Source organism: Gopherus evgoodei, chromosome 4 (assembly GCF_007399415.2).
Source record: "Gopherus evgoodei ecotype Sinaloan lineage chromosome 4, rGopEvg1_v1.p, whole genome shotgun sequence".
Taxonomy (NCBI): domain Eukaryota; kingdom Metazoa; phylum Chordata; order Testudines; family Testudinidae; genus Gopherus; species Gopherus evgoodei.
Window position 1 is genome coordinate 144,554,543 of NC_044325.1, and position 26,540 is coordinate 144,581,082.

Consider the following 26,540-nt stretch of genomic DNA (forward strand, 5'->3'; position numbering starts at 1 on the left):
CTTTGTTACTCACACAGTATATTCATAAAAAACTTTGTACAGCCCTGCTACTTAGAGTCATCACTTTTACATTAGTAATGTACATGTATTGCCCTGTGAAATTACAGGTGTACCATGTATGCTTTAGACTTATGGCTCCATCTGAGCAAATGAGCTCTACTCCTTAATTATACAACATAGCTATCTGAGCTTTTGTCTGCACAACTTCATAAAATAGACAAAACTTCTCTGAAATGAGTCCATTCTGCAAATGATAAATATTTTGATGCATTGTATGGTACAAAGGAGGTCATACTGTCATGTCATTGTAGACTTTGGTTTTAAGAAAAGGCAAAGTAGTACAGGAAAATGCATAAAATACACCACCCTGGGCTAAATAAAACACCAACATTCCAAAACAATGCACTATGTAGTCAAAATAGTTTCTAAATATGATTGAAAGTACTATCTGCCCATTTTGGTCAAAATTAAACTACGATTCTATAAGTTACAGCCTTTCTGGGATTTTATTATTTTTGCTGATTGGATGCCCAATAATATTTAAACATTACATGTTATAGAAAAACTGCACCACTTCCAGTCTCTATAGCCACGGTGGTGATGACCACCCGATACAGATAGACATGATAGGATTGACTTTTTTTTTAAGCTAATGGGTCATTCATCTTTACATCTAAGGCATTAGAAAGTTGCAGGAACAGTCTGGGAAGTTCTGTTTTTGACATTTCAATTGAATGCATCTCATTAGTTTTAAGTGTTTTGTAAAACATCACATGCGTAATGTAATTTTCAGATTTATTTCTTCTCTCCTTTAAAAAGTGCCTCATATTTGCTGGTGATTCGTGGCTTCTTTGTAAAAGAATCAGATATTTTTCCCGCTGTAGTCTGTTTTTTCTGTCTGCGTATCTGTGCTGTTCTTCAGTCAGGCCCAGGCTCTAGCATTCTGGACAACTGTTGCTAGGTTCCACTGTGTGGGAAAAGAAAACAAAAGTACCTTTTCAGTAAATGAGAAAACACCTTTAAGATTTCTGAAGACTTCTGTGGTTTATTTTTAAATGGAATCTAGATATTTAAACTGACAAAAAGTGAAACAGGCCTTCAGCTGACATTAGCCATATACAAAAGTAGGCAGACTATACTTAACTAGTGACACCACACTGATAAGTGAAGAGCAACTATTATTTTTTAGAAGTTGATTTTATAGAATAATTTGTTTTAAAATGTGTAATGTAAAATTACCTTCTTATGTGGTGAAGACTCTTCAATACTTAAATCAACTCAAATGAAATGGTCTCTAATTAAACAATTATAGTAGCAGGATGTGAACTCGCATCTCCTCCACCCTATTCACTTCGGAATCTAAGACTATTCCAATTTTAGCATTGGGTGGAGATTGGAAAGTCCTGCACCCATGTAATCACTAAGGATCCTACATCATTTTTAAAGCATTTAATCCTGGCTTTCTGCTCAAGTTTAAGTACACGAGTGCCAAATTGACTTCAGTGGGGCCACTCCCATGCTTAAAGTTAAGCACGTGCTTAAGTGCTTTGCTGAACTGGGGCCTTGGTGAAATAGGAATATTTCATCTGCCAGAGAAATGCAGCTAACAGGTATACAGTAAAGTATAATAGAAATGCAGGATTACTATCATGATTCACAAGCAGGCAAACACTACCAGCATAGAGGCCGTTCACAAACATTCTTTTTGGTCTCTTCCTTACAGGTCTTCTATCTTAAAAAGAGAGGGCACATAAGGGGATTGAATCTATTGTTAGCTTCACAGAAGAAACACAGTTGGTGAATGCTACTGCATGAGCTTACTTATGGTTTTTCATAAGACTTCGGTACATTCCAGATCCCATTATGGAGAACAGCTAGGTGGTTATTCTAGCAGGGTGTCAGCAGCTCTTTGGCAAAAAGTAGGAGAAAAGGAACTGGGGAAGGTTGAGGTCTGCAGTGGGCAGGCTGAGTTTCCTTTGACGAGATCTGCAGGGAGAATGGATGTAGGAGTGACCATGACAGATCTTATTTTGTACGCAGAAGTCTGAGAAACACAGAAAACAAGATTAATAGGCAGCAGATTTAGTAATAGTCAGCAGTGTTAGAACAAAGAAAACCAAGTACTTCTCACAGGGCACAGTCCACCTGAAGAACTTGTTGCCATGGGATGTGGTGAAGGCCAAAAGCATAACTGGGTTAAAAAATGAATTAGATAAGTTCATGGATGATAGGTCTATCAATGGCTATTAGCCAAGATGGTCAGTGATACAACCCCATACACTGTGTCCCCCTAAACCCCCAACTGCCAGAAGCTGGGACTGGATAACAGGATGGATTATTCAGTAATTGCCCTGTTCTGGTCATTTCTGCTGAAGCATCTGGCACTGACCACTGTCGGACACAGGATACTGGGCTAGGTGGACAATTTGGTCTGACCTAGTATGGCTTGTTCGTATAGCTAGATTGCTTCCTTGCGTTTTGAAAAAGGATGGGGTCTGGAGTAAGTGTGGGGTAGCGGTATTATCCTTCCACCCAATGAAAGCAGTACCCCACATTTCTATTACCCAGTTCCAGTTTCACACACACACTTTTCCATGAGATGAGATGGTAATGTTGTAGTGCATAGGAGCTCGGATGGTACTCTGTGGCCTCCGTTGTTCTAGGTGCTGTGCAAACACATAACAAAAATATGGTCCCTGCCCCAAGGATTTTACAGTCTAAGACAAGAGTTAAAGATGGACAAAGACAGACCAGCGGAGGAGTACAGGGGAATAGATGATATTGGTCAGTATGATGGGCTGTGATCTCAGCCCACCAGCAGCCTAATTATTACCACTTTTTTGGTAGGCAGCATGGCACAGGAGAGATTTGAAGGCAGATAATATGTGCACTTGTTACCTGGGAGCTCCTCCCAACTATGAGGAGCAGTATGGCAAAGGGCACGAAGAAAGGGCGTATTTGAAAATTTAACAGGCGGGCCTTAGAGGCTGGCATCATAGCCTAATTGGAGGTGGGAGTTGACTTTTGAGACTGAATGAGAGATGATAGAGTTGGGATAGGTCATGAAGGGCCCTTGAAAGTGAAGACAAGTAGCTTATGTTCATTACAATGGAGAAGACACAGCCAATGGAAGGATGTAACGATCAGAGCATGAGCTAAAGAAATGATCTTTGCAATAGCCTTCTGAATGGTTTTGAGTGGGGCAAGATATTATTTATCAAGGCCGGAAAAGGATGTTACAGTAATCATGACATGAGGTGATGAGAGCTTAGACAAGAGTTTTAGCTGTGTAGATGGATGGATGGAAAATCTAAAAGATATTGTGCAGAAAGGATCTGCAAGACTAAGGCTTTGTCTACACTACCACTTTCGTCGGTGAAACTTTTTGTCTGTCAGGGGTGTGGAAAAAAAAAAATTCTCCCGTGAGGGATATAAGTTTCACCAGCAAAAGTGCTGCTGTCGACAGGAGAAGCTCTGCTGCTGACATAGGTAATGCTGTTGTGGGTAGTTTAAATTGAAGAGCAGCTACACAGTTGTACCACTGTAAGGTCCGTAGTGTAGACATATGTCTAAGGCTATCCTGGATGTGAAGACTTAGACCTCTCTCCACGTTCTCCTTTGAATGTTTTTTGTTCTTTAAATCTGACTCACTGAAAATCACTTGAATTCATCTATGTTAATGCAATATTAGGATAAGCTTTTTTAAAAAGGCTTTTCTATAATTAAAACTGAAAAGTATTACACTACATCATTTACTGTTTACCCTTTACTGTTTACGCTGGTAGCAGAAGTTTATTTGGAATCTGAACTTTCAGCATATTAGGTTTCACCATTATTGACACATGTAACCTACTAGATACTAGAAACCAAGAAATGACTTTTTTCCAGTTGGAGTTCATATAATTAGGAACATAAGAGCATTAATCTTGAATCATTAGGCAGTTGTGATACCAGTACCTTGCCATCTTTTACCAATTCCAAACCAGCAAATGGTAGTCTTCCAGATTTCCTTCCTGTTAATAGCGTCTGAAAATACAGGAGCAATAAAAATTAATGTTAAAATATCTGGAAGTGAAGACACTTACCTGTTTTGAAACTGCAAAACTCTGAAATCTGCCCACCCAATGGTAAGCTGTTTCAAACTTCTAACAAACAAAAAAACATTGTTTTCGGAAGTTCTTCTTCCTAAGACTCTCTTATCTTAAGAAAAATTAAGAGCCAATTTTCTCTTTTTATTTCATATTTCTTTTCGGTTTTAATCGTGATATTTAGTGAGAAGTTCATCTATCTTTTCGGGTAACTTACATTTTTTAAGTAAGGAGTAAGAAAGTTAAGCGTCTCAGGATACATCTATGCTATAAGCACTACAGTGACACAGCTGCAGCTATGCTGCTGTATTGTAGACACTTGCTAAAGTGACCAAAGGGGATTTTTCATCACTGTAGTAAATCCACCCCCTCAGGAGGAAGTAGCTAGATCAACAAAAGATGTCTAGTAGTAGCTACATCGGGGTGGGCAAAATGTTGGCCCGAGGGCCATATCTGGGTATGGAAATTATATGGCGGGCCATGAATGCTCACGAAATTGGGAGTGGTGGGTGCAGACTCCATCTGGGGGTGCGGGCTCTGGGATGGGGCTGGAGATGAGGGGTTGGGGATGCAAGAGGGTGCTCCGGGCTGGGACCAAGAGGTTCAGAAGATGGGAGGGAGATCAGGGCTGGGGCAGGAGGTTGGGACACAGGAGGGGATCAGAGGCGCAGGCTCTGGGCAGTGTTATCTCAAGCAGCTCCCAGAAGCAGCAGCATGTCCCCCGTCCAGCTGCTTCGCAGAGGTGCGGCCAGGTGGCTCTGTGCATTGCCATGTCCACAGGCATCCCCCCTGCAGCTTCCATTGGCTATGGCTCCCAGCCAGTGGGAGTTCTGGGGGCAGGGGCAGCGTGCAGAGTCCCCTGGCTGCCCCTACGCTTAGGAACCAGAAGGGGGACATGCCACTGCTTCCGGGAGTCATGCAGAGCCACAGCACACATGGAGTGGGGCAAGTTCCAGAACCTGCTCGGAGCCTGAGGGCCAGATTAAAATATCTGAAGGGCCAGAGGCGGGCCCCAGGCTGTAGTTTGCCCACTCCTGGTCTACGTTATAGGTTAGGTCAGCTTAACTCTCTCTCACAGCAGTAGCTCAATCGATGGGAGAGGTCTCGCCGATTGCCTTGGAGCAGGGTCTCTCAAACATTTTTACTGGTGACCCCTTTCACATAGCAAGCCTCTGAGTGTGACCCACCTTATAAATTAAAAACACTTCTTTTTAATATATTGAACACCATTATAAATGCTGGAGGGAAAGTGGGGTTTGGGGTGGAGGCTGACAGCTCGCGGCCCCACATGTAATAATCTCACAAACCCCTGAGGGGTTCCGACCCCCAGTTTGAGAACCCCTGCCTTAGAGCAGCGACACTAGCAGCACAACTGCATTGCTACAGCTGGGCCATTGTAAGCTCTCTAGCGTAGCCATAGCTTATGTTTCCCACTATCATATTGCAAGCGCATGACAGTACAGAGACCGTTATGAATACTGTGATTCCTTGATTTGTCTGTGACTTCTCTGTATTTGACTTCCTGCAGGAAGGGTCTAGGTGGGTGGGTTGCTAACCCTCAGGAGGGGAGGCCCCCTGAGGAGAGGTTGAAAGGAAGCCTGCCTATCACAAGGTATACCACTCACCTCTGGGCTGGTGCCTCCTCCTGATACTCTGAGGATTAGCTCAAGGACAACCCCTGCCCCACAGTTCACACACTGTCACTCCATCTGCCTGTAGCTCTTCCCGCAGCCTCAGGAACCATAGTGTCCTTCATGGCTCAACCCTCCAGCCTGGTCACTGACTGTGCTCCCCACTTCCAGGGATGGTTTAGCCATCAGTAATCATAGGCAGTCCTCTCACTCACTACCTCAGTACCATTCACCCAGTGGCTTGTAGGGGAATCTGGGCTTGCCCTCTTTTCTGGGTTCTAGCCCAGGGATCCTCAGCTCAGCAGTCTGGGCCTTCTCTCTCTGGTGTGTCTCCTCTATCGCTGGGCTACTTCCTATTTTCGGTTCCCTTTTCCTTCCTAGGCCTATCAGTTCCCAAAAGTCTCTTCCCAGGAAGTGACTGCAGTCTCCACTCACTCCTCCCTTTCTCCTGAGAATATCTGTCTTTCAGTTCTGGGCTTTATAGGGCCCACCTATTCCTGCTCAGCTGAGCCTCTTTAATGAGCTGCCAATATTTTTCTCCTGCAAAAACAGATTGTGGAATCTGTGTGAACAGTCACTCAAAGAACAATTTGTACACGTGCACCCCATGGGTTGAAAATCCAGTTCTTTTTGGCTCGCAGTGTCCATTTAGCTGCACCTGTGCCCTTTTCCACCACTTCCCTCCCCAGAGGGTACAAAGGGTGGAGTGGGCCCAGCCGCCTCTCACTTTCTTCTTACTTCCCATGGCTGCAAGACAGAACTCCACACACTGGCTTTTCTCTCTGCTACCTCCAAGAAAGTGAACAGAAGATATCAGTGTGATATTCCTGAGGATACAGTCTGGACAGATGGCCAACTGTGTCCCCTCAATTCTCCAGTCTGAGGTGCCTTGTACACTGTTTTGCTGCGAGAACAACCACTCGTGGCCAGATCACACATAGCCTCAAGCATGCAAAATCATGCCCAGCTGAATTACATGAATGCTCTGGCCAGCTATTCATGAATTACATACAGGGCACCACCAGCAACTTCCCAGTCCCAAATCTTGCCCCTGAAATGTTTTCTTGTACTGCCAAGCTCTCTACTGAACAATGCAAACTCACAAAGTTCATCATTTCATCAGTGGAAAATGATGTGCACAAATCTTGTTCTCTCTAGTGGAGATTACCAAATACTTCAATCCAAACACACTGATTTTGATATCTGCAGGTAATAAACTTGTTTTATTGTTTTAAGCATGCTTAAGTTTGTGAAATTAGGTATTAGTTTGCAAGTAATGAGGCATAAAAATCAGAATTGGTTACAAAAAAAGAAGTAAAAAGTAAAATGCAATCGCTTAAAAGCAAAAAGGTTTGCCTCCCTGCCAGCTTATAGCCATTTGGCTAGACTGCTTCAGCTAGGACCTCCCCCTAGTTCAGTGGGCTTCCTTTAGGTTTCAAACATTATTGATGTCATTAGTGGAGAGAGGTGATATGGGAGCTTCTGTTTTTCAGTCTTGTATCCTTCTCCCTTCTTTGAGGCCTATCTACAGCCGGGGTTCAGGCAACAGTCTGTTTACCTAGTGGCAATGGAACAACTGAGGGCTTTCCATGTAAAATTCTAGCTCAGGGGTCAGCTACCTTTCAGAAATGGTGTGCTGAGTCTTCATTTAATCACTCTAATTTAAGGTTTCACATGCCAGTAATACATTTAAATGTTTTTAGAAGGCCTCTTTCTATAAGTCTATAATATATAACTAAACTATTATTTACTTTACATACCACAAGGTTTTTAAAATGTTTGAGAAGCTTCATTTAAAATGTAGAGCCCCCCTGGACCGGTGGCCAGGACCCAGGCAGTGTGAGTGCCACTGAAAATCAGCTTGTGTGCTGCCTTTGACACGCATGCCATAGGTTGCCTACTCTTGTTCTAGCTCATGCTCTTCTTCCTGCCAGAGAATGACCACATGGTAGTAGTCCATTTGATTAGGTTTGGGCCTGTTTTTCTAACTTTTGGAACATGTCACAGCAACATTATACAGTAGAATCTTCTAACATTACATACGATGTTGCCACACATTTTGCCAGGGCAATAAGGTCCAGCAGATTATGAGTTTTCACATGATGCCTTGTGATGGGGTCTATCTACACCGCACTGGGCCCCCAGGGGTTAACTGTGCATTGCTGGCTGAGGAAGCCACAACCCTCCATCCCTGCTGAGCATGCTCAGCCTGGAAACAGGGTATAAAGGAAAGCAGCCCAACTGAGCTGAGCTGGACTGCTGAGGAGAAAAGATGTATATTGTGAGCTTCCTCCATGGATCTGTGGCAGCCCCAGGTTAAAGAGGCTAGGCATGCTGAACCCCAGATGGACACTGGGCAGCCAGTGATTATCTGGGAGGGGACTGAGTTGCTGTAGACCTTGCCAGCAGGTGACCCCAGAGCACCCATGGACTGCTGCACTAGGAGACCAGGAAGGAAGTGGCCCAGGGGAAATAGACACTAGTCTGGTCATAGGACTGAAAATTTTCACTGTTTTGGGCAGATTCTTGCTGACCCAGTGGCACAACACTCTGCCACTGTTAGGGCCCTGGGCTGGGTCCCAGTGGAGTAGGATGGGCCTGTGTCCCCCTGCTGCTAGCCCCCACTGGGGTGGCAATTCCCCCAGCTTAGACCTAGAGGGTTGCTGTCGTCCACCACTCACCAGAGTCGGAATGCTAGACAATTGAGACTGTGTGTGTGTTTGCTGCTTTTCCCTGACTGAGGGCCTGAGATGGTGGTGCAATCTACCGTGACCGGTAGGTCATGCTGCCCTGGTAGCAGGCCCTAGGGGACTCTGACTGCTAGGTCTCATAGTCTTGTTTTGTGTTAAGCTATCAGACTCTAGCAGTTGAGGTGTAAGGTCTGCTGACTATATGTGACCAGACACCCCTTGATGGGATTTATCTACCTAGGATATTCCTCAAAAGGCATCCTTTGTACAAAATTAATCATCATTTCGTAAGAAGAATGGACATGGTGTGCAGACTGTCAATCAGGTCCTGTCCAAAAAGCTTACATATTTTTGAGCTACCTATACCTGGTTCTGTGGTTGTACGAGCTGTACAGTACAGGACAAAACGATATGGTTCTCTGAAGTCCACCCTCAAGAGAGACTCCTTGCCTCCTCTCTGAAAAGCGTGACTTGTTTGGCTGAAAGGCCGGTTCTTCACAAGCCTACAAATGAGGGTAGTAACTTGAAGTTACTAAGCATTATTGGGGCTGGGGCGGGGGGGGGAAGGAGTTAAACTGGGATTAACTGCCTGTTTTTGTGGATAAGCTATCCAAGGAACACAAGGAAGAACTAAAAACACTTATGGCAGAGTATAAAACTGCCAGAACATCTCTGCAGACTGGATGTGTCTGACACGGCAGTGCGAGTGTTGGCCATTGGAATCCCTGAGAAATTGCCATGATTGCAACCCTCAAGGATTCCAAGAGGCAAAAATTGAAGACCGTCCGATTGAGGGCAACACCATATTCTGAAGGATTGATTGCAGGGCTGCTCCGAGCCCTAAGGAGTGCAGTGTCCCAACCCTTAAGAGAATGACAAAAACTGCCATAGTTCAGGCAGTGCTCCCTGATTCTCTTCTTTTTCTTCAGAGGCTCGGAGCTTTCACCAGAGGCAACCTCTGCAATTTCCTCAGCTGCTCCGCAGTCTGGGGCTTTGAACAGACAGCCCCCATTCCCCACTAATGTGGAGTCCTAGTCTTCTGGGATTCTGTATCTTCCAACCATCTCTCAGTTCATTTGGTCTGCACGATCTTTATGCCCTGGGTGTGGTCAGTGATTGATCAAGGATCCAGGTATGGCCCCAACAGATACTGCTAGCCAAAAGGATTCCAGTCTCTCTAAGGCATGATGTTCCTGTGCACCAAGAGTGGAATCTGTGTCCAACACATCTTGAACCATAGCTACTGTAGATAAAGTAGCTATTCCTTTACTGCAGAGTAAGCATCATAATTAAGCATCATTTAATGGAAAGTTGTGGTCTGATGTGCAGCCTTATGTTTCTGTAGATTTCTTGTTTGCATAAGTACACTGGTCAAAATGCTACAGATGTAGACAAATGCCGTCGAAAGTGGAGTTGTCACACTGTCATCGTGTGAAGGAGCAGATCAAGAAAAAGGGGAGAGAACAAAATAAAAAAAAATTAGAAATCATCCCATTACTTAATGAGATCCTTGTTGATTAGACTTGAATCAAATTGCTGCTTGTGGTTGGACATGCAGTTAAGGGGCCAGTATCTCTGAAAATTGCATGCCACGGTGGCAGATAACACTTGCTTTCAGATTTTGAGTTCTGTTGATCTTGACATTGCTTAACTAGTCATGCTTGTTCTGTGGATTTTAGATATTTACTTAAAAAGAACGTCTTAACACAGTATTGTATGTTCGTTTTTCTTACCTTGTGCCTCACAGGTTGATAGTGCCAGCTACTCTTTGTACTCCTTGTTTTAAGATTTCAAGCTGGGGTTTCAAAAGGGCCTAAGTAAATTCTATGCCCAGAACCCATTGAAACTTTGCTAGGCTCTTTTGAAAATCCCAGCCTCTGTCAGTTAAGGCTTAGTCAAAATACAAATATAAACTCAGAGTGTATGGGTTTTTTCCAAAGTTACAATGTTTATTTTTGTATATAGGTAATTGTGGTGCCCCACCAAGGCTAAGCTTTGCTGAGCTGCGGGATGAGTTTAAGACCCAGACAAACTTTACAGTTGGGACCACAGTGAGATACAGCTGCCGCTCAGGATACCAAAAAGTCCCTGGAGAGTCACCCACTCTTACTTGTGAAAATGAATCCGTGTGGTCAGAACCCAAAGAGTTTTGTCGAGGTAAGGTTTTTCTCCTCTCTGCCACCCCTCCACACTCTGGGGTCAGAAAACACTAACAGCTTAAAGGTTCTTCTGGACTGGAATAAAGATTTTGTAACATTTGATGATATGGAGCTTGAAAGGGACACTGTTTTTCAAACAGAATTGTTTGTTTTTAGGGGGAGCATAAAGTTTTACATCTGAGTCTTTAGGGAGCTTTAACACACAAGATGAAATTCTGGTTTACTTGAAGTCAGTGGCAACACTTCCATTCAGTAGGGCCAGGATTGCACATGGATATTACTGAAGACATTACATGTAGTTATTGATAAAAGCATGCCAAGCCCATGACTTGGTGATATCAGTTAATCGGTATCACTATCACAGAAATGCCAAATTGTTTTTCTTTCTCTGTAGGCTGGGAGTGCTGTGTGGATGGCTGTGCTTTCCTTGAGAAAGGAAATGTTGGGTATAATTCTTTAGCTCTCACATCCTGGAAAGTATAAGTGCATCTTTCAGGATAGAGCTCTTTAAGTCAGCCACAATTTTTGGCATCTGGTTGTATTATCTTCTGTGTAATTCGCTTGATTTGGGTTCCTAGTAATTTGAAAGTCATATGGTTTATTAGCAGGACTCAATCTGTAGCCTGGCAATGTGATAGCTTATAAACAATAGGGATATTATTTCACTAAAAGGGCACTGGTCTTCTCCATTCCACTCAAACGCCACAATATGTAAATTCATCACATTTGAGGGCCTTTTTCTTGTCTTCATAGGCTTTTTTAATTAATGTAACACTTAGCTTTACATTAGTCACATAGGAAAATGTGGGTCATTTACTGCAGAACATAGAAAGAAAAATCTAATTCCTATTTTATTCTCTTTTTAGGGAAATCATGTGGACATCCAGGAGACCTAGCTAATGGCAAGGTTCATATCACAGATCTCCTCTTTGGTTCGAGCGTTACATTTTCTTGTGACGAAGGGTAAGGATGTCAAAGTGAGATTTTTTTTGTTTTTTTTCCAGTACTTTTCTCCTTCCTCCGTAGACATTTGTACTGACTAGATAGCAAATTATGACAAACCTTAAGGAGGATATTCTGGAGTAAGAAGTTTCTGAAATAAATAGCTGAAACTTTTTAACTGTTCTGCAATTTCAATGTAAAGAAGGTTGGGTTAGTATTTCCATTGTGTGGACCTACTTTCTTCCTTTTTTTTTTTTTTTTTTTAGTATCTTGTATTCAAATATGAAAAGAAAGACTTGCTTTCAAATATTGGAATGACTTTTTTTAAATAGGCCCCCAAAAAACTTTTTTAAATAGGCCCCCCCTTTATAAAAATTTCTCAGATTATCTATGTACATATTATACAATTATAGATGTTTAACAAAATATAAACATCAAAAATAAAGTTAATACAAATTACAAAATTCTGCCCTGTCTCTTTCTAGATGTTTGGGATATAGCGTCATGCATCAAACAGAACGCATTGAGCTCGTAAACTTGAGTGTTCTGAATTTGGTAGCCATTATTTTTCTCCTCCTACAGTATCTTTGGCATTGCTGTGGTAATTTTCAAAGAATCAGCAATGGTGATTGGGGTATCTATAATATGTAAATCTCAGATGTTGATCCTTCTGTTAGCTGGAGTCACTTTTCTCACTTGCTAGTTTGTAGCTTTGATCAGAATGCTTAGCAAAATAAGTAACTGTTGTCTTATAATGAGAATGATGTCACCTAAAATTCAGTGTGTCATTGCCCTCTGCTGGCAGAACAGAATTATATTCCAAATATCTGAGCTGATGGTTTAGAAGTTCAGTAATTTAAGAAATCTTGCCTTTTAAAAAAAAATGTTCTTGTTTAGGTTCAGATTAGTTGGACAGAAAACTAGTCAGTGTGTGATTGATGGAACCGGGGTTACATGGAGTCATGAAATTCCATTATGTGAAAGTAAGTGGATTTTATACATTCTGTTCTGGTTATGCCAGTTCATGCAACTAGTTTTGATAAATTGTGCTTTAAGATGAATTCACCAGTAAAGAAAAGTTTTTTGTTAAAATGTTCAGTCTTGTGTTTATTTCACCATTTTAAAAGCTAATGGAGGTTCCAGTCTGAGGAATACTATGTTGAAAATGCCCAAAGAGTACTGATAGCTAGCTCATATGGGTCAAATTCACCCACTTATTGAAAATCAGGAGTAAACTTTACCTGTTGAATAACTGGTAACACAACTGTCAACTTGTGATTAATAGTCTAGATGGAATTTATGGCCACGTATCAAATTCATTTTGTCTAAATTACATTGAAGAAAATGGTTTTAAAACTGATTTGTTTCTGACTGATTTTAGGTGAACAGGATATGTTTTCATGTATAATCCTGATACAAAGGAAGTAACATAGGATTATTGAGTATCACAGTAGGCTTTTTTTCCCCATGACTTATTTGTAGAAAATGGGATTAATTAAACTTTTGTTTTGCTGTGTTCCTCAGATTTATTGCATGTGGGAGCTAAAGCCATGCTTGCTTTTTTCAGACTCTTACGACAATTTATTCATCCAGTGCCATAAGTGTATATGGCATTTAATGGAAAATATCTATTTGCTGTTATTATGGAAATTCTTTTTGCATACATTTTAATGGAAGGCTAGTCATTCTGGACTAAGTTTTAGAGTTTTGCATACATTAAGGGCTTGTTCTTTTAATAGTTATTTTTGAATCCTTATAAGGAAAAGGTTTCCAATATAACTTCACCATATACAGAGGTTAATCAAGCATAGAGGCTAACTGCATTTCTTACAAAAGTTGTATTACACCATTTCCTTTTAATGTCCATAACTTTTACGGTTTTACTTCAGACGTCTAGTTTCCTATGTAATAGAAAAGCTTGTTATCAAAATACACTCAGGCTTTCCAATATCTAAATATCAGGAAGATGTTAAAATAATGTTTTCTCAGTGCCTTCTGAAGGAAAGTTAATAAGTCAATGATTTCTAGTGCAAATGCATCTACTTTTTTCAGGTTTTCAGAGAGGTCTTTTTTCTCTGTTCATCTATCACCTAAGCATCTCCTTCCCCATTATGCTGCTAACATAAAATTGTATGTATTTACATCTCCATTTTCTCCTTTTCTGACCTTTTTGGTGGTAGTTTTGCACTTGTTATACCACAGACCCCCATTATCAAATAGTTTTTTTTTTTAAACTAAGTGATTTCACTCAATCCACTAAAGTGTAGTACACTCATCAAATGGGTCAGATTGCAAGCTTACGTGCATCGGATCTTTTGGAAATCCCCTTGCCTTGAATAATATTGCTGTAAAAATCAGTAGGGTTCTGTAATTCTTTGCAGTAGCCTGAATGACCATTGTCCTGTTGCCTGTAGACATTGTACCTTGTTGCTTGTCAGTTTTTCTCCCTTCCATTAAATGCTTCTTTCTTTACTTTTAATATTTTCCAGAAATTCCATGTCTTCCACCTCCAGAAATCGACAATGGGAAGTACTTGGGTGACCCTAATAGTCACTACACCTATGGATCAACAGTCACTTACAGCTGTAACGCTGTACCAAGAGGCACAGACTCTTTCTCACTTATTGGAGAGGCATCTATTCATTGTACATCTGATGAAGAGCAAAATGGAGTTTGGAGTGGAGAGCCCCCTGAGTGCAAAGGTCAATAGTTTTTGTAGCTTCTGTAAAAATCATACCAAAAGGATACTCAGGTTTAAGATTAAAGATCTCATCTGGATTAAATAGGGCTCCCCACATGTCTTGTTTGTGTGTTGTCCTTAACTTTGAATTCCTTTGCTTCTGTGGTATTGTTTCAAATCCTGAACCTTCACATATCACATTTCTTAGTTGTTCAGAGGGGTATCCCTGCCCAGTTTCTTGCTGTTTAGTAATGTTTTCAGATATGTGGCATCAGTAGATATGTAGTTTCCTTTAAAAATCCCCAATGCTAGATAGTCCTCTCTCTTCCACTGAGTTTTTAGTCTGGGGGGGGAAAAAAAATCAACAATATAGAACTGCATGGGATAGGAGGACAAATACAGTTTTTGCTGCTAAAACCTTGTAGTGTATCCTTTCAGAACTTTAAAAGGAGTGGTAAAGATCTCTCAGCTCAGTTTTCATCTCCCACTTGCATGATATAAATCAGTGGTCTCCAAACTTTTTTGATCTTGTACCCCATCAGTACAAAATTTTTGAGCACGCACCCCCTGGCCAAACTGTCAAAGCAGCCCCCCCCCCCCCAAAAAAAAAAAAAAAAAGGCTGCTCAGACTCCTGGCCTAACTGCTGGAGAGGGGGAGGGTGGAGAAAAAGCTGCTCGGACTCCCGGCCAAACTGCTGATGGGGGGGGACAGGACGGCACTGCTCTCAGGGTGCTCCTCCTGCTGTGCACCCCGAAAGATCCTCTTGCGCACCTCCAGGGTGTGCACACCCCACTTTGGAGACCACTGATATAGATTATGACACAAAAAAGATTGCAGCAAGGAATCCAGGATGAGGGAACCCTGCCCTATGACAAACAGTCCTCAAGCGCTCCTTTGGCAAGCTCAGCATCATGTGCTTGTATTTATACTGTGCAACAACAATAGAAGCTCCCCACAGCACAAGGCTGAGAGATCTTATCTCCTTGTGATCCTGGGCTTCTCTAACCCCTGCTTCTGGACTACCTCTCTTCCTGTCCTTAGCTGGTGAGCTAAACCACCCTATTAACTGATCAATCACCCAGCCCTTAACCAATTATCTCCCCAGTTTGCCCCATGTGGGGTCACTTTCCAGGTCCCCAAACTGGTGAGTCTGCAGTAGTCTACTCCCATTCTAACACAGATGTTATCTTTGTATTTCACTTGACTTTAAACAATGGTATGACATCGGCACTTGACAGATATGTAGGCACGTTGCTTAATGCTTGAATGGAAGGCAGTCTGCTATTAAGATTAGCATGGTATTCTAACTTATATAGAATAAAATCGTAATGAGCCCAACCGGCCAATCCCAAACTGATTTGGACAATGTGTGTATTAGTGACAGAGCTTGGAAATCTCCCTTTTCTTTGTAGTAGCATTGGATGAGGTAGCTTTGTGTTGCTGTCCAGTTGAGCAAATCTCATCCTGTCCAAGGGATAATGAACTAGTATAAAGACAGAAGGGACAAGTGAAATTATCATTGGCCTACTTAGAGCGTCACAAATAGCATGGTTGTAGTAAACCTACAGGAATTTCTTCCTTAACCTTGCTGCTTCTTGGACTTGTAAAATATGAGTGCAATTAGCTATAGGGTTATGTGATTTAATATCTGTATGCATCTGTTCAGTTACTTAGTTGAAGGCTCATTTTGATATATGTAAAACATGATTTTTTTCCCCTTGTCTAGCTCCTAGGCAGCTGTTGTGGAAATAAACGTTAAACTTAGGTCAGGGGGAGGAGAAGGGGATGCAGAATTACAGCCACCATTTATTAAAAAAATGTAAAGAGGTGCTAGTCACATGTTTCAGGGCTTAATTTCATCTCTAGAAGATGAGTTTTTCACATTCTTATCCATTTTCAGTGGTCAAGTGCAGCAATGTAGAAGTTAAAAATGGGAGAAAACAAAGTGGATTTGGTCCTTCCTATACATATAAAGACGCCATTACATTTGGATGTGATGCTGACTACTTCTTGGTTGGCAGTAATGTGATTATATGCCAAGCGAATGGTTCATGGACTCCTGCAATACCAACTTGTGAAGAAAGTAAGTGCAAATGGGATTTGATGAGAGATCAACTTCCCTTACACATTGCGCACACAGCATTATAAAAATCACACTTGTTCTTCCAAGACTTGGTTGGACTATAAGGTTGTTTATCGTGAAGAAAGGAAGTGCAAATTTTAGACCTAACATGGGCTTTCTCCAGAGCTCATAAGGGAGTTCACCTCTACAAGCTGGTTTGTTTGTAGGCATTCTGACACTTCAGTAGTACAAATAGCTGTATTTGTCATTCTCAATAGATGCAATTGAGTATTGGTATACTATTGGCAGCTGAGCACATGGTGTTTATTTCTCTGGAGTAGTTTCCTGTAGATATTGAAGAGGAACGGGGTTAGCATGGATCCCTGTGGAATCTCACAGGTGAGGGCCCTCCAGTAGGAGGAGCAATTAGTAGTCAAGTGGTTGAAACTCAATTGCTGATGGCTGAGTCATCTGCTCCTGCTGTGTCATGTAGATGGGTTAGCTGGTTGCTTATGGTCCACAGTGTCAGAGGCAGCATAGTGGTCATGTAATATGAGCCAATCTTGCTTATGTCCACGATCACAAGAAGTTTGTCATCTTGTGCCCTTAGAACAGTCTCTGTGCTATGTCCTGGTCCAAGCCCTATTAATGAGGCCTCCTGGTCACATGCTTTTGGAACTTCCAGAACGCATTTCTTCTGCTTTGATTTGTAAAAATGTATTTATTTTTACTACAGTACCTCCAAGTGTATGTGGCACTCCACCATTCTCAAATGGAAAAATATTTCCATCAAAACCTCGATATGTCACTGGAGATCGTATTACCTTGACATGTGAGGCGAATTATGTCTTGTCTGATGGTGCAAAATCAATGACTGTTCACTGCAAAGAAAACAACGTGTGGGATCCTCCTGTACAAACTTGTCAACGTAAGTCTAGATAAGACTGTCATGGCCTTTCCACAGTTGCTTCACAGGCATGTGCATTAATACAGATGCTGCTTCTGCAGATTCTAGGCCTTTGGAAACATTGCCATTAAACTCAAGTTTAAGATAAATAGCTTTTACTTGTCAGCCGTTAGGGTTTCTGCGTTGAGGGGGGAGTTTAAGGTTTTGATTTTATGTTTCAATGTGTGCAGTGGTTACTATGTAAGTTATTTTGCCCAGGAATGGGATGTTGAAGAGGTTTTCAGGGTCCAGTTATGGTTTCTTGAGGATCGAGAAGGTACTGTTTCTTGCAAGGGGCTTGGTAGTTATGGAAATATGCTTCTCTCCGAGAAGTAGTAAGTAGTGGCCATAGTTCCCTCCTGGCCATTACTAGCCAGGAAGACCATGGACCCATTTCGCAGCTTGTGGTTTAAATATTTTTCAGGGTTTCTTGAGCTATGGCGTACATGATGGAGTCTGATGGCGTGATTGCACCCTCGACAAGTTTGCAGTAACACTAAACTGGAAAGGAGTGGTAGATATGCTGGAGGGTAGGAATAGTATACAGAGTGACCTAGGAAAATTAGAAGATTGCACTTGTCCTTCTTGAACCTCAGATTTCTTCTGGCACAGAGTCCTGTGCACTGCTACAGGCTAGGAATGAAGTGGCTAGGCAGCAGTTCTATAGAAAAGGACTTGGGGATTACAGTGAATGAGAAGCTGGATATGAGTCAACGGTGTGCCCTTGTTGCCAAGCAGGCTGACTGTATTTTGGGCTGTACAAGTAGCACTGCCAGCAGATCAAGAGACATGATCATTCCCCTCTATTTGGCATTGGTGAGGCCTCATCTGGAGTACTGTGTCCAGTTTTGGGCCCCACACTACAAGAAGGATGTAGAAAAATTTGAGAGTCCAGCAGAGGGCAGCAAATGATTTAGGGGGCTGGAGCACATGACTCTGAGGAGAGGCTGAGGGAACTGGGATTGTTTAGTCTGCAGAAGAGAAGAATGAAGGGGGGATTTGATAGCCGCTTTCAACTACCTCAAAGGGGGTTCCAAAGAGGATGGATCTAGACTGGTCTCAGTGGTACCAGATGATAGAACAAGGAGTAATGGTCTCAAGTTGCAGTGGGGGAGGTTTTGGCTGGATATTAGGGAAAAACTTTTTCACTAGGAGGGTGGAGAAGCACCGGAATGGGTTACCTAGGGAGGTGGTGGAATCTCCTTCCTTAGGGGTTTTTAAGGTCAGACTTGACAAAGCCCTGGCTGAGATGATTTAGTTAGGGATTAGTCCTGCTTTGAGCACAGCGTTGGACTAGATGACCTCTTGAGGTCCCTCCCAACCCTGATATTCTATGGTTCCTGCTGTTGGGTTGTGGAGTGGATAATATGATCTGGTCAGATGGGATTTGTCTTTCCCAGTAAAGCTTGACTGAAAGTTTGATAGTTTGATGTATATATTCAATGAAGTAAGCTGAGAGCTCTTGGTAATGGTCAGTGCTTGGGTCTGATGTCTGGGCTGATTAACCTGAGGGCTATGAGAAATAGCTCTGCTAGCTGTGATTTAAGACTCGCTGATGACAGAGTAGAATGCTCTTTGCTGCCTTCACTGCAATGACAGTCATGGAAGAACCAGTGCTGCTGGTAGGTGGGTTCAAAATATTTTTTATTCACTTGTGTGCTCTATCTGCCATAGTTAATCTGTGGACCATGGTGATCATCTTGGTGGTGGAGGAAATGAGCAGCTTGGGGCCTTGGCATCTGTGACAGTGGACATTAGATGTGCTAACTCATTGGCAGCTTGGCCTTGCACGAGTGACTTATGCAAGTTTAAAACCTGGAGAGTTCAGGAGTCTTTAGGGGCATACTAGCTGTGGTTTTTCACTGCCCTGGTGAGAAGCAGGAAGGCTCTGATCTTTGCCTGGATGAGGCGGTGGTGGTGGTCAGACCAGGAGAGTAGCATGTTGGTGGTGTCTCCAGTAGCCACTGCTAGGCTCAAGATAGGCTCTAACGATGTCTGGCTGCATATGTGGGCCCAGAGACTGCCTTGAAGAATCCCACGTAGGGCGAGAGAACACACATTTGTGTAGCATTCTCATTGTCTGTGTGGAGTATGAGATTGTTAGGACAAGAAATCTTCAGCCCTTGTCCACCACATTGAGTTCAAACTTAGCTTTCAAGGCTGTACAGAGTTCTCCCTTGCTTATCTGTCCTCTTTTCGTCACACTATGCACTTCATCAGTGATGTTAGCCTTGATGCCCTGTGTGACTGCCTTTCTAGCAACTATCTGTATATCATACCTATAAACCATCTTCCTTGAGCTGGTCTGGCAAGACCTCCTTAAGCAAGCAGATTACTTGCCTGAGTTTCTGGTAAGCATATTAATTAGAAGGGCCTCCTAAAGAGAGAGATGCATATGTCTTTTAGAACATCAGCTCTTTGGGCCATTGTCTTTGCCTTTACAACAGAAGGGGAGAGATTAGTAGTTATTCCCTGCCACTGCCCTTGTCAAAGGACAGTACATTGAGCTGTCCTGTGAATATTTACTTAAGATAAATCTCTTATCTTGTCTGGCCATGGACATACAAATAGTTACCCAGCTTCTGGGTTGTAGTAGTGACTCATTAAATTAATAAGAGTCCAGGGCATGTCACCCCTTTATTTTTACTACAGTAATTCCAAGCGTATGCAGTGCCCCAGCATTCCCAAATGGAAAAATACTTCCATCAAAACCTCAATATGTCACTGGAGATGGGATTACCTTGACCTGCGAGGAAAATTATGTCTTGCTCCATGGTGAAAAATCAATGACTGTTCACTGTGAAGGAAACAATGTGTGGGACCCGCCTGTACAAACTTGCCTACGTAAGTCTAGAGAAAGCTGTCTTGTTCCTGCTTCAGAGGCACATGCATTAACACAGATGTTGCTTTTGCAAAGTCTAGGCATGAGGAAACGTTTACCTCTTACAAGGTAAATGCAGTTTCTGTACTGGAGGTGGAGTTAACATTCGTTTTAACTTTTAAACAGACTGAGTGACAAGTATCTAAGGCCATGTCTACATCTAAAATTTTGCAGCGCTGGTTGTTACAGCTGTATTAGTACAGCTGTATAGGGCCAGCGCTGCAGAGTGGCCACACTTACAGCAACCAGCGCTGCAAGTGGTGTTAGATGTGGCCACACTGCAGCGCTGTTGGGCGGCTTCAAGGGGGGTTCCGGGAACGCGAGAGCAAACCGGGAAAGGAGACCAGCTTCGCCGCGGTTTGCTCTCGCGTTCCCGGAGCCACCCAGCAAACCGCAGGGAAGGAGACCTGCTTGCTCGGGGTTCCGGGAACACGAGAGCAAACCGGGAAAGGAGACCAGCTTCGCCGCGGTTTGCTCTCGCGTTCCCGGAGCCACCCAGCAAACTGCAGGGAAGGAGACCTGCTTGCTCGGGGTTCCGGGAACGAGAGAGCAAACCGGGAAAGGAGACCAGCTTCGCCGCGGTTTGCTCTCGCGTTCCCGGAGCCACCCAGCAAACCGCAGGGAAGGAGACCTGCTTGCTCGGGGTTCCGGGAACGCGAGAGCAAACCGGGAAAGGAGACCAGCTTGATTACCAGAGGCTTCCTCCTTCCACGGAGGTCAAGAAAAGCGCTGGTAAGTGTCTACATTGGATTACCAGCGCTGGATCACCAGCGCTGGATCCTCTACACCCGAGACAAAACGCGAGTACGGCCAGCGCTGCAAACAGGGAGTTGCAGCGCTGGTGGTGCCCTGCAGATGTGTACACCTTCAAAGTTGCAGCGCTGTAACTCCCTCACCAGCGCTGCAACTTTCTGATGTAGACAAGCCCTGAGAGGTTCTGAAAGCATATGGTTTCATGTCCTCTTAGATCTGTGGCAAAGGGCTTTTGTTCTCAGGCGCACTGCAGATATGTAATGTCTGTTGCTTTATCATCTGTGGAGCATCTTGATGTAGACAAGTGTGGAAGGGGGGTGGAGGGGAGGGGTTTACAGATTTTTTTTAAATTGGCTTTAACTGTTTAAATACATGAACAAAAAACTTGAGTTGTGCCTGTGCTGTGTCCCACCCTTTAATGTAGCTTTATGTAAAATGACTTTATTTAGTATCTAAAAAACTATTTTAATGTACCAACAATTAAGATTCCATTCACTTACTTAAATGAAAATTACACCCCACATACTCTTTAAGTGGAACTTTCACACTAGTTCTGGCTCTTTTTCCTTTGTCTGATTCCCCCCCTCCCTCCCCCCAAGAAAGCCCCAATGCCAAGAGCATCAAGAATGCACTCCCCAAAAGGGGAGTGCATGCTGTAGTCTTCATATTGGAGGGGAATAAACTTTTAAAGCTGTTTGTCATGTCACTTAAGGAGCTTTATTAATAGTTTGAGATTTTTTCTGTCCTAGTAATTGGTCTGTGGATGGAGATTAGCTCCACAGTGTATGAAGGGCTTGCAACCTGTTGGTTGGATGGCTATTCTAACTCTTCCAGTGCTTCTCATTACCCATCTGTTAGGATAAGCATTGTATAAATGCCTATAAACAAACAATAGTAAATCACTGGAAATAAACAGGTCATGAGACTGTAAGATTCCTGTCTTATGTAATGTGGCTGTTTTCCACTCCTTTAGTAAACCGATGCAAAGTACTCAAACATGAAAAATGTTGAGTAAGTTATGGAACAGGTCCTCTGAAATGTGCTTAGTTCTTACCAAACACGTCTTAAAAGTAGCAGAAAGCTCCAATATGGTATCTGTATTTTAAAATGCATGTGACTGCGAATATTTTTAAAATGGGCAGCCTAATCCCTCTTGCACATGGGTTTTGTATTACTTCATTTTAACAAGTGTTTTTTCATGTTTTTATCGTCAGATGTTTGTCCAGACCTGCTCATACCTCATGGAACAGTGAAGTCTGGAGCAAAACTTCTTTATGTTGTTGGAGATCATGTTACAATTGAATGTTCTACGTTCCATGCAATGCATGGTGAACCTAATATTCAGTGCACTGATGAATTTCAGTGGAAGCCTGCAATTCCAGAATGTAAACTACGTAAGTATAAATGTAACATTCTAAAAAATGGTCCCAAAAATATATTCCATATTGTGTGACACCCAAATGCTATCTGGGATTCAGGAAGTTGTCACTTGGAGACACATTTTCCCATTGAAGAGGTGTTGTTAATGCACCTTGTTTAAGGAGTTTTGGGGTGAGACACAGCTATTCCCCTTTTATTCTAGAGATTTTATTATATATTACCCTTCTATTTGATTTTTTTATCTAGACACAGTACCTGGAAGACTATTCAGTTTGTCTTATTTTTAATTGCTGCTTGTCCTAATGTAACACTTTACTGGATCGTCTCCAAGAAAATCTAGCAAGAGATTAATACGTGTATACCTGCTTGTAGACTTGAATTCAATTTAAGAGCATGCATGGTAATTATACACTTTTTTGTTTACTCTAGGTGTGTACATCATTATCATCATTATTATTGGTAAGTACCTTAGTAACACCAATGAGAGACTGTGAAGTTTGTTTTATTTCATGTCTAGAATCAGTGTTTTACTTATGTACAATGAATTGAAATAGAACTGCAAGAACCTACAGTGATTTGGGTGTTTCCCTGTCGTTGAATTACATGCATACTCCTTTGTAATGCTGTAAAGTTCCTGAAAAAACTGATTAGGTGTATTAGCATCAGCTGCTCTAAATCATAGTTTTAATGTAAAGTGGAGTTTTTCTTTTGTCATCTATAATAATTGGTGGCAATATTTTGCTAAGCTCTGCAAAGAATTTGAAGCACACTTTTAGCTTTGTATTGGAACCTGTGGGGTTTTGTTGGAACTATAATTAGGTCCACAATCAACCAGCTGTGCCTCCCTGTTATTGCCTATCTTACAAAAGGTTTTTCTCTCCTCTCACTCCTTCTTTAGCACTTTGTTTTACACAGTCCACAAAAATGTAAAACAAAGTTGAAAACTAAGTTGAAAACTAAGATCCTCTCTTGGACTTTCTCTCCCATTCTTACCTCAATTCTGCAACACTCTGGCCACCATAGAGCATGGTTATTTTAACAAGCAGCATTAGGCATAGTCACAAGGTTTACTTAACCACTGGCACAATCCCTTGTGGCTGCATCTGGGGAATAACTCTGCTGAGGCTGACATCCTCTTCCCTCACTTGCTTATGCCACAGTCCTTCTTGGTCTCTAGGACTCAGTGCTTCCTCTCCATTGTTTGGCTCTCCAGACAGATCACTGTACTGCTTTCCCTTTTCAGGGTAACAAACTCATCAGATCAGGTGTCGTTCCAGGCAGACTCAAGATCTGTGCCACTCTTGCAGTGGTTGGTAAGGAAACCCAGGCCCTCCCACTACTACAGCTTCTAGCTCAGGGACCCTACATTCAGGGGCCAAGGTCTGCACCATCTCAACTCTTGCTGCCATTCCCATGGGCTGCATCCTACACTGCCCTCTGCTGGCTTTCTTTCCACCCTTCTGGGTAAATCCTTCAGGGTCAGGAGCCTAGGTCTTGGGCTCCTACTGCCCCAAGTTTCCACCTTCTATCTTCACTAAACTCAGACAATGACTGCAAATGTTGATGTTACAGTGCTGTTTGCTCACCCTTCCTGGTGTTATAGAAGCCACACCTACTCCTGCTCAGATGGACACCATCTTCAGTTAGTGCTTGTCAGTCAAGTCCCATGCAGCCTACCAGGTTAATTAGTCCCTTCTGAGCCACCTTAACCCCTTCATGGGTGGTGGTCTATGATAAGTTGTTCACATTACTTCTTAAAGAATTACAGTGAACTCCCTGTAATGCAATAGATGCGTCTGCTTTACCATTTTGGGTCTCTTTTTTTCCTCTCCCCTGAAGTGATCAGTTCACTAGCTCAGTGTGCCTTTCATCAGAAGTATTAAATATTCACTTAGTGCTCAAAGATTCAGAGGTAGGGGGGAGATTGTACTATGGGTGAACACCTCATGTTGCCAAAAAAGCATTATGATTGATTGTCACTTCTGCACCTGTGAAGCTTGTTCCTTGCGGGTGTGTTCTTGGGCTAACAGTGACTTGTCACCCAACTACATTTATTTTTTCCCTTTCAAGTAATTGTAATCGGAGCGATTCTGGCTGTTTGGATGTATAAGAAATTTTTTTCACAGAAAGGGTAAGTCTACACCTGTTTTTGTCAGCTTCCTGATACCTTTTTTTTTTTTTTGCATGAGCAAGTACTGTAGCTTCTTGAGCTGTCATTAGCCTTTGTATTCAGTAACACATGAAAAATTCTAGCTTTTCATCTACGGTTATAAATTGTCAGAGTTGAAGCTATTCTCACTTGGCTCTGATCATTACCCACATAAGGTTACTTCACAGCTTTTAAGGACTGCTTGACTATATGGGAAAATATAATGTGCATTTAAGCTCATAATGCCACTACATAAACCCATGGTACACCCACACCTTGAAGGATGCATGCAGTTCTGGTCACCATCTCAAAAAAGATATTAAAATTGTTGCCTTCTCTATAAGTTTTACAAAGGATGATGAGGGGTATGTAACAGCTTCTGTATGAGGAGAGATTAAAAAGAAAGACAAACTGGTCGGCTTGGAAAAGACCCAACTGGGGGTGAGGGAATATAATTTTGAAAATCATGACTGGTGAGGAGAAAGTGTTTACCCCGTCACATAACACAAGAACTAGGAGTCCTCTGAAATTAGTAAGGGAGTACTGCACACAACCTGTGGAACTTGTTGCTAGGGGATGTCATGAAGGCCAAAAGTATAACTGGGTTCAAGAAAGCCATTGATGCACATCTCCTCCATAAACTTTTCTATTAGCCACAATGGTCAGGGACACAACCCCATGCTCTGGGTGTTCCTAAACTTTCCAGTCCCAGCCTCTGGCACTTAACAACAGGGTTAGATCACTCTAAATTGCCCTGTTCTGTTCATTCCCCCTGAAGCATTTGGCACTGGCCACTGTCAGACAAGATACTGGGCTAGATGGACTGCTAGTCTGACTAAATCCGGCCATTTTGAGGTAGGCTTAGTTCTGACAAAGGATCCTAGGAATACTGTACAATATTTTCTTGTGGAAGGAATATGCCTATGCCCTGCTCAGAAGTACACCCGTTTTTTTCCCCCCAGTAATTTTGATGGTAGCACAAGTGTGTGCTACCATCTGTTTTTGTTACTTTGCTGCCTCCAGGGCAGCTGACTTCATTAGGGAAGAATCTGAAAGATACTGCTTGTCTATTCAAAATATTTTATTTTTTTATGTCTGTCTGTTTCTCAAAAGTATCTTTTACCTGTTGAAAATGTTTTTTTATCTCATCAAGAAGCCATTTCAGTAAATTAAATCCCCCTACAACACAAGGCAAAGCTAAAACAGCATGCACTTATGAATTGTATATAATGTTCACTTTTTATTTTATACAATACTTTTATAATACAAAATAGTAGGTAGTATAGAAAAAACAAGATGCATAGTATTTACATTTTGAAGCTACCCAATAAATACAAGTATTTGACATTTCATTTGTATAGATTTCTAGTAAACCTGTATAATGACAGAAGTAATGTTTTTAAGTAAAAAATAAAATAGTGAACATTAGAACCTGACCTTGCTCTGAGAGCAGTGGCCCCTGCATCGATGTAGTTCTCAGGCAAGGACTGGAGCCTAACCTCTTAATTCATGAGTTTCCTCTTTGTAATAACTTGTCCTAGAAAGTAGACTTCAATAAAAATATATGCAAGGTATTTAATAAGCATTTGTTAGAATCTTGGGGGGGGGGGTGGACGAGGTTGGGGACACAACATACTTTCAAAAATATTTAATATAGAGAAATTCAAAGGGCTATAAAGAACAAAGTACGGGGCTTAAGCCTCAATTCAGCAAAGCACTTTAAATTCTGAAGTCAACTGTAGTATTTGCCTGATTACTTTTAAGTTGAGGCATGTGTTTTAAGCGCTTTGCTAGATCCAGGACATTAGTGCACCATGTGTGGGTTGTTTTTTCCCATTAAATATGCTCTCCATGAACCTCTGACTTTTTTTTTTTTTTTTTAATGCAAGACCAGGTTAACACATCAGAATGAGGTTTTATGCCCCCACTTGTCTTCTGTGAAAGGGGAGTGGGGAGGGGAATTTTAAAACTGAGACCTTCAACAGACTGTTTTGGCTACAATATGTGATATAGACTAGAAGTTATTTTGGAAATCACCGCAGGCACCAAACTCTGTATTTGGTTTCTAAACTTCTTAAGGATCCCATAAAAACATCTCACCAGCTATTTCCCTCCACTCCCTTGAGCTTCACTCTCCATTCATAGAGACTATTAATTAGACTTCTTCCCTCCCCTACT

The 26,540-nt window shown here is 42.2% G+C and overlaps 1 protein-coding gene and 1 long non-coding RNA gene across 3 annotated transcripts in view; one reads left to right on the plus strand and one right to left on the minus strand.

Annotated features, from left to right (window-relative positions):
• Positions 1–26,540, plus strand: part of LOC115650951 (membrane cofactor protein-like) — a 41,937-nt gene that overhangs the window by 12,526 nt on the left and 2,871 nt on the right. The window contains exons 2-10 of the mRNA XM_030561670.1: positions 10,375–10,566; positions 11,435–11,531; positions 12,408–12,493; positions 14,000–14,212; positions 16,092–16,274; positions 16,990–17,181; positions 22,048–22,227; positions 22,643–22,672; positions 24,284–24,344. Of these exons, the coding sequence (XP_030417530.1) occupies positions 10,375–10,566; positions 11,435–11,531; positions 12,408–12,493; positions 14,000–14,212; positions 16,092–16,274; positions 16,990–17,181; positions 22,048–22,227; positions 22,643–22,672; positions 24,284–24,344 (1,234 nt within the window). The remainder of the gene's footprint in view (positions 1–10,374; positions 10,567–11,434; positions 11,532–12,407; positions 12,494–13,999; positions 14,213–16,091; positions 16,275–16,989; positions 17,182–22,047; positions 22,228–22,642; positions 22,673–24,283; positions 24,345–26,540) is intronic.
• On the minus strand, positions 1–26,540 carry LOC115650959. Of its 2 annotated transcripts, none has more exons than XR_004000267.1 (4): positions 25,800–26,540; positions 3,958–4,026; positions 1,822–1,986; positions 1–967 (listed from the first exon to the last, which is right to left on the minus strand). It is a non-coding gene; the product is annotated as an uncharacterized LOC115650959 (long non-coding RNA). The 2 variants fall into 2 exon arrangements; XR_004000268.1 differs by having other exon boundaries at positions 1,822–2,044.